Source organism: Sodiomyces alcalophilus (genome assembly GCF_042370955.1).
Source record: "Sodiomyces alcalophilus JCM 7366 unplaced genomic scaffold ACRALscaffold_6, whole genome shotgun sequence".
NCBI lineage: Eukaryota > Fungi > Ascomycota > Sordariomycetes > Glomerellales > Plectosphaerellaceae > Sodiomyces > Sodiomyces alcalophilus.
The window spans coordinates 3,828,149-3,836,887 of record NW_027263537.1 but is presented as its reverse complement, the minus strand read 5'-3'; the positions used below and the strand labels follow the sequence as shown (position 1 = coordinate 3,836,887).

The window sequence follows — 8,739 nt, the reverse complement described above, 5'->3', positions numbered from 1 at the left end:
GACGTCTCTTAAAGATATAGGCTCGAAGGACGGTAACCTCGAAGATATAAAGGTGACCTCGTAGGTCCTTTATACGTATAAAGCAGGCGGCGGCGGCGGCTTCCTTGGTTCCTTAGAAGGAATAAGTACCGCGGCGGCGGCGGTAGTGGTAGTAGGCGGCGGTAAATAGGCGGCGGCCCTAGCATAGTCTTCGAGAAGACCGTAACGATAAACGTATATACAGGGTAGGCGGCGGCCTTTTCGGTTCTATAGCGAGGAATAAGGTAACGCGGCGGCCCTAGTAAAAGATTAACGACGCAGAACGCAGAACCAGGCGACAGCGTAGAGTATATTATTCTTTTTCTATTACCTATAAGGCAGGTAGTCCACTTCTTAGTTCGTAGGCGTAAAGCACGTAGATCGGATCTTTTTAGCGGTATAGTATAGCACGTAGGAAGGCAGGTCGGTTCGTCGAAAGCAGGAATCGCGGCAGGACTCTTTAAGGCGGCAGAATTCGTGGCCGGGCTTAAAGGAACAGGAGAAGAAGCAGGATTAATAGGATTAGGGCCCGACTAGGGAGCCTAGACGGATTGATATCCGGGCTATAGAATATAACTGGATATGAGTTAATAACGCCACCCCTTATCTCCCCAAGTACCATAGCCAATTCGTATATATATCTTAAGTAGCAAATTCCACCTGTCATCAAAACATATATATTAATATTATACTTATAATAAGTAATAATCATAATAATTATAAGTATAATATCTAAGTCAAAATAAACAGTATATAGTTATAGCTATATAACTAGATGTTTATTCTATAAGCAGCTTAACCTATACTATAATACTATACGTATTATACGTATATATATACTTGGCTTATAATATATATTATATATATATACTAGGTATTATAAATACGATATCTCGGTTATTACTTAAGCTAAAAACGTGGCGTGATAACCGTCGCGTAGGCTGTTGACGTAACAGTCGCCACTAAATCTTCCAGGGTCTTTTGCCAGCCCCGGATCCAGGAAGAAATCCCAGAAGTCAGTTCTTTACATATAACCTACGCGTTTGCGTAATAAGCAGTAATCCTACGGATCTACGAATTTAACAGCTATTTACTTAATATTCCTCTTTTCCGCGCACACAGCCTACTACTCATAGCCTAATTTATTAAAAGGTTATAAGCCCGGGTTAGCAAAGAAGGAAATCTACTCTTTTCTACCCTTTTATTCTACTCGAAATACCAAAAAGACTCCCCCCGCCTTTTTAGGCCACGCAAAATACCAAAAAGACTCCTACCTGCCTTTTTAGGCCATCCCTTTATCCTCCCCCGGTCGCAGATCCTTGTCTCCGACCATAGGAAATCCCTTTATCTCCCGAAGACAGCCAATCGAATCGAACCGTTCGTTCCGATACCACGGTTCAAAGCTCTTTATTCTTCCTAATACGGTTACCAAGAGCTATGCCAAGCTCTTCCTGACCGGGAAGAACCACACGATCGGAATAAGACTCTTTATCACGATCGGATATACTATTCCTTTATTTATAAAGGGACTTTTTAAAAAAGAAGGATAACGAATACGTGGATTAAACGCAGCTGCTTTTATGGTTATTACAGCTCCACGAATAACAGCTATATTAATTAAGCCACTTAACCTACCGCGCTGCCTATAATAACAGGATATCGTAACGTGGTATATAAGCTTTTAGTAAAAAGTCCGCCCGTGGAAATCCTGTTATTCGCTTTATACGAGCATCGCTTTTCTTCGCGTCGCGAGATCTATGAATAGCTTCACCGTTTAGACCCACTTTTAGACCCACGTTTCGAAGCTAGGCTAATCAGAATCAGACCTTTAGCTTAGTATTCTTTATTTCTGTCCTTTATCGATAACGTAATAAAGAAAAAGGAATAAAGGAAAACGAATAAAAATAATAAAAATAAATCGTTAAATAACTTAGTTAATTCTGACTTAAATAAATAATCAAAAATATCGTTCTGCTGCTTAAAAATGGCTGAATAAGAGACTGTTAAAGAGGTCTCTGTCCGGAAGTCATAGGGTAGTTCTGGAATTAATAACAAAGATAATAATAATAATACTGACCTTAATATTGACTGGTTAGTAGAAAAGATCTATGAAATATAAGCAGAAAATAGTATTAAGCTTGATCTGAATTTCTGTGTTGATAGCGGGGCTACGGCGTATGTGATAACTAATAAAAGACTCTTTTCTACTTATAATATAAAAGAAAGAACCGTTTGTTGGGGTTAGGCAAAAGAAATAAAGATATAAGGTGAAGGAGACTGCGTGATAAAATCCCGGGATACTGGAAAGCTTCTGCTTTTGAAAGAGTGTCTTTATATGCCGGAAATAGGTATGAATATTATTAGTCTCTCTCGTCTTGATAGTGAAGCTCGCGGTCTTACTGGAAACAAAAAGCTCTTATTATTTAATAATAAAGAGCCCCTCTTTCTTTATATAACGGCTCTGCTTTATAACGGGCTATACTGGGCTGTAGCACGGGCACTGTTGTACGGGGGGGTTGAGTCTTAGAAAATAAATATAATAAATACTAGAAAAAACATAAAGAAACTGTTGTAAAGAGGTATTTTACCTAAAGAATAGTCTTAAGACTTAACTAGAATAAAGAGGTTTTAGAGGTTCAAAGAATAAGTTTTAAAGAAATAAAGTAAATAAAGAAATATAAGAAAGGGGTTGGTTGAACCGTAATAAAGAAATAATATAATAAAGAAACCTTAACCTCTTTAACCTCTTTAACCTTAAGAAGAGCTTTATAAATAAAGAGACCGTAATAACCGTCGAATTACTACCTCTATAACTAAAAACATAACGCTATGGCATAACAGGATGGGTTATATTAACCCTATTACCTTAAAAGGTCTTTATACTAATACTCTTAAAAAAGATTATAATATAACTAACGAAGAATTAACTGAAATACAGAGCTATGATGCCTGTAAGAAGAGTAAGTCTATTACACTTACGAATAAAGATTCAGTTAATAAATATAAGGACTTTTTATATTTAGAAAAGGTTTATATGGATCTTTGCGGACCGATCGAACCTCTTTCTTATAATAAAAAGCGTTAGATTTTGTTTATACTAGACCGTTCTACCCGGTTTCTATGGGCATAACTACTCTCAGACAAGTCTAAAACGACGGTAGTTATAGCTATAAAAGAGTGGAAAGCTCAGGTGGAAAGTAAGAATAATAATAATACTAAATATCACTTCTTTATTAAAGAAGTAGATACTAACGGTGGAAAGGAATTCAATAACGCCTCTTTTTAACGCCTCTTTATAGGTGTAAAGCATAATATAAAGCCACCGTACACTTATAAAGCTTAAGGCCCTGTTGAACGAGTTATAAGAACTATAATAAAAAAGGTTCGAGCTCTTCTTTTCTACTTAGGGCTGCCTTATTACCTTTAGGGTAAAGCTGTTCTCTTAGCTGTTTATATATATAACAGATCACCTAATTCAGCTCTTGAATATAAGAGTCCCTTTGAGCTTATATAAGGTCAGAAACCTAATATTAATAATATACGGGTTTGGGGTTTTATTGTTTATTATAAAAACAACGACCCGAATATAAAGAAACTAGATATAAGAGCACTTCGAGGTGCTTTAATAGGTTTTAATGACTATAACTATAAGGTTTATAACCCAGTAACTAGAAAGACTGGTTGGTTTCGAGACGTTTATGTCTTAGAGAATCAGTTTCTTCACTCTTCTTCAGATAATTATAATAATAACTATGCGCCTGAAAATAAATATAATAATAACCTCCCTCCTTATATTAATACTTAGGCATATAATAACCAGGTTTCTAACCGCGGGCCTTATTAACCCGTTGAGTATAATAAAGGAATCACTTTTAGTGAAAATACCGGTTAATTTTCATAAAATATTCCTTCGCGCGTTTCGAAACATTCTGTTGAGTCTATTCAACCTGAAGAAGAGAATAATAAACGAAAGAGTCTCCGGGCAGCGGGCTGTGAAGTTCCAGCTGTTAATAATAATAATAATAATAATAATAATAATATCAACCACAGCCCGGCTAATAATAATAACAGTAGCCAAAGTACCAGGCTAGAAGTCCAAATACCTTCAAAACCTTCAAAACCGGACTATAAGGATTTAATATCCACTGATAATAGTGCACTATACCTTATAAAAGATACCATACTTGGAAACCTATAGTTTCAAGAAAATTCCCCATTTCTTTTAACTGTAAATTCGATCAACGAACCAGCTACCTATAAACAGGCTATGAACTGCCCAGATAAAGATAAATGGATAGACGCGATGGTAGCAGAAATATCAGAACTCGAAAAAAGAAAGACCTGGGACTTAATAAATATAAAAAATACGCCTAATAATTATAATAAAATAAAAGAAGACTACCACGTACTAGGAGGTCGTTGGGTCTTCAGAATCAAATATAATAGCTCTGGCGAAGCTATTAAATATAAGGCTCGGTGGGTTATTCAGGGGTTTAATCAGGTTCTAGGTCTTGATTATCTAGAAACCTTTTCAACTACCTGCCGGCCAGAAAGCTACAAACTAGCTTTAATACTAGGCGTATCACGCGGCTAGAAATTCAGGCAGTTCGACGTCAAAAACGCGTTCGTTCATGCTGATATAGATACCCTGATATACGCTATACAACCCACAGGCTTCGAGAGAGAAGACAGCTCAGAAAATAATAAAAATATAAATAATAATTATATAACACTCTGCAAGCTTAATAAAGCTTTGTACGGGTTAAAACAAAGTCCTAGACTCTGGTATAATTACCTGGTTAAGATATTATCTAAGCTAGGTTACCGGGTCTCTGAATATAATAACGGACTTTTTACCTTTTATAAATATAATAAAATTAAAAGAATAGAAGAACGAGGTATTCTTTTATGCCACGTTAACGATATAGTGGCTCTGAGCCCTTCTGAGAACACTTTAGACTACCTTTTAAGGAAATGTCTAAAGATATTTCACTTAAAGATTTAGGTGAAATAAATACCTTTGTAGGCCATATAATAAATATAAATAAAGATAATAAGACTCTTTCTATAAGTCAGTTGCCTTATACTAATAAAATACTTAAAAGGTATAATAAACGAAGTCTGAAAAGGGTTAACACCCCTTGTATACACAAGAAGGTCCTAGTACTAAATCCTGAACAAGCATTAACTAATAATATAAATAAATACTAACAGGAAATCGGGGCTTTATTATATTTAGCCTTGCATTTAAGACCAGATATAACTTACGCAGTTAACTAGTGTTCTCGCTATATAAGTAATCCCTCGCAAGATCACTTTACTGCGTTAAATCGAATCTGGGCTTATATAAATACATATCCTAATATCGGTCTTTTATATAACTGTAATAAAGAAGACCTTGGTATTTACGGTTATTCTGATGCCAGCTTTTCAGATATAATCGAGGATAGAACCTCGACTTTAGGATATATTTACTGCGTGGGAGTAAATAACCCCGTTAGTTGGACCTTAACTAAACAAAAAGTCGTTGCTTTATTAATAACAGAGGCCGAATATATGGCTCTCACAGAAGCTTCCAAAGAAGGAATCTATCTTTATAATCTATATAAAGATATACTATAGAATCTAGGTCTAGATTCTAATATAAGAGGCAATAATAATAATAATAATAATAATAATAATAATAATAATAATAATAATAATAATAATAATAATAATAATAATAATAATAATAATAATAATAATAATAATAATAATAATAATAATAATAATAATAATAATAATAATAATAATAATAATAATAATAATAATAATACTCTTGAGATTCCTACTATCTTAATAGATAGTGAGAGTGTAAAGAAGCTCGCCGAAAACCCTGAATTTTATAAACGGGTAAAGCATATCGACAGGCAGTATCACTACTGCAGGCAACAGCTATGAAATAATAAAATAAAAATCGTATATATAAATACGAAATTTAATATAGCTGATATAATGACTAAAGGTTTAGCAAAAGAGACTTATAATACTCTTTGCGGTTATATAAACCTAGGTTATAAGGATGATACGTTGCCTGAGTATGATTTGCCGCCTTATAATAATATTAAAGAATTAAAATACTAGGTTTTAATACTTAGTATTCTTAGTTCTTTATAAGGGGAATATAACTAGGTTTTTTACCTCCGGGTTTTCCTAGATATCAAAGGTTTTTCTGAATTTTCCTTTGCATAATATACTATAACAATAACAAGGGTTTTTGAATTTTCCCTTGAATTAAAATAAAGAGGTTTTTCAAATTTTTCCTCTATGTATTCTAGTCTTAGATAGACTAGGATTACTGCGCTATAATATAACCATAACCATAACTATAACCTGACTAAGCTGCACTTATTATATAAGAGTCAGCTTACGGGGGGGTGTTAATATTATACTTATAATAAGTAATAATCATAATAATTATAAGTATAATATCTAAGTCAAAATAAACAGTATATAGTTATAGCTATATAACTAGACGTCTATTCTATAAGCAGCTTAACCTATACTATAATACTATACGTATTATACGTGTATATATACTTGGCTTATGATATATATTATATATATACACTAGGTATTGTAAATACGATATCTCGGTTATTACTTAAGCTAATAACGTGGCGTGATAACCGTCGCGTAGGCTGTTGACGTAACAGTCGCCACCAAATCTTCCAGGGTCTTTTGCCAGCCCCGGATCCAGGAAGAAATCCCAGAAGTCAGTTCTTTACACATAACCTACGCGTTTGCGTAACAAGCAGTAATCCTACGGATCTACGAATTCAACAGCTATTTGCTTGATATTCCTCTCTTCCGCGCACACAGCCTACTACTCGTAGCCCAATTTATCAAAAATATATATCTCCATTCAGCCAATTTAGGTTCAAACCGTCCGCCTTTATCCTAACTCCATTTAACTCCACGGGCTTATAATAACAAGGGTACCTAGGTATGTGAATAGATAGTGTGTCCAGGTACTTATAATAAGATATACGTTGCGACTCGAACAGTACATGAAAATTGGTTCTGGTACTTAGAGCTTTCGGCCGTACAGCCATGAATCCACTGCCAGCCTCATTTTGTAGCCCGGATATCAATCCGTCTAGGCCCCCCAGTCAGGCCCTAGGATTAACTATAGGCAGGCGGATTAGGCTCGGGCCGATTAGAGGAATAAAGATATCGGGGAAAAGAAGAGTAGTAAAAGAGTAGGAAAAAGAGGAAAAATAAGGAAAAGAGTAAGCAGGATAAGCTCGTGGTAACTACTAGCAGAAAAAACGGTAAGTAGGATTAAGATCTAAAAAAGAGTAGGCGGTAGGAATAGTAGCTAACTAACCCATATATAACTTAATAACTAGCAAGCTAAATTTTATATCGGTCACGAAGAGATGGAATGGAAGAGGAAGATCTATAGGAAAAGAGGCAGTTTGAATAGTGGAAGACTGTGAAGACTGTAGAAGTAAGATACAGAGAGAGAGAAAGCAAAGGAAGAGGGAGGCGGGCAGCCTAGTATATATAACCCTTTCCTACGGTTTATTCAAGCTACTGATTTAGTATTCGTACCCTAGAAGTATAGGCGGGGGTCCGTTCGGACCCTAGAAGTATAGGCGAGGGTTTGTGGGCTCCTAGAGACCTCGGGAGGTCCGTGGGTTCCCCCGAAGGTCCGTGGGTTCCCCCGAAGGTCCTTGGGTCTACCTAAAGGTCCGTGGGTCCAGCTAAAGGTCTATGGGTCTATCTGAAGGTGTCGCACAGGCTGGCCCAAAGCAGGTTCGGAGCGGGTTGTTCCGGGCCCGAAAGTGGGAGTGGATCTGCCGCAGGAATAAGGGCAGGAATTTAGCACTACGATCAGAGTTTTCCATAGAGTCAATTAAATCAATAGATCGATCGCTTATTTTACGTAATTAAGTTATACGCTGTCTATAATAATTAAGAGTCTTATTTTTACTCGATAACCTATTAAAGCTATTTACGCCGAGCTGCCTATAGCTATAACGACTATAACCTCTAATACGACTATCTATATAAGCCACGAAGACTAGGAGCTATAGAAGCGTCTCTATAAAGTCAGGGCCCGTAGTAACGGAGTCTAGGACTTCCTACGCCCTAACGATCCAGAGCCTAGGCCGCTACGAGCCACCCGTTCCGAATTTGCTTCCTACGCCTCTATCGCTGACGCTAACGGCTAACTATCTAATATATCAGAGCTAACGGCTATAGGCAAGGCCGCCTATACCAAAGACTACCGCCGATATAAAGAAGATCGTAAAGACTACGAAACCTATTAAAAGGGTATTAACGGTATACTTAAGTGGGTAGAAGAGTCTATCGCTACGAAGAGACGGAAGCGGAAAAGATCTACGTAGTAGTATAAGCCGACGCCGCACCCTATATTAAGACCCGTATAAAGGACTCCTAAAAGAACTACGATCTATATAAGAGTAAGCCGCCTACTAACCCACGGAAGGTGGGCGCCTAGCTAGACGACTAGCAGGACCGGCTTTAGGACTATCACGATATTAGAATATATAATAAGCCCCGGGAGATTTAGATTAACGATTTCTTTAACGCTATACGACCTGCCCTAGGTAACTAGGTAGATATAAAGGAAGTAACGCTAGACCTTAAAATAGTATCGGTGATAGCCCTTATCGCGGAAGGGAAGAAGGCGGCGGAATAACTTAACGTGCC

General features: G+C 36.6%; 1 protein-coding gene across 1 annotated transcript; it reads left to right on the top strand.

Annotated features, from left to right (window-relative positions):
- Positions 1-2,963: 2,963 nt before the first annotated feature.
- On the top strand, positions 2,964-7,139 carry ACRALDRAFT_2021520 (uncharacterized protein; the record flags this gene model as incomplete). Its single annotated transcript, XM_071020059.1, has 5 exons — positions 2,964-2,969; positions 3,956-4,097; positions 5,669-5,863; positions 7,065-7,077; positions 7,127-7,139. 5 exons carry the CDS (start codon positions 2,964-2,966, stop codon positions 7,137-7,139), a joined length of 369 nt encoding a protein of 122 aa, XP_070873749.1.
- Positions 7,140-8,739: the final 1,600 nt, after the last annotated feature.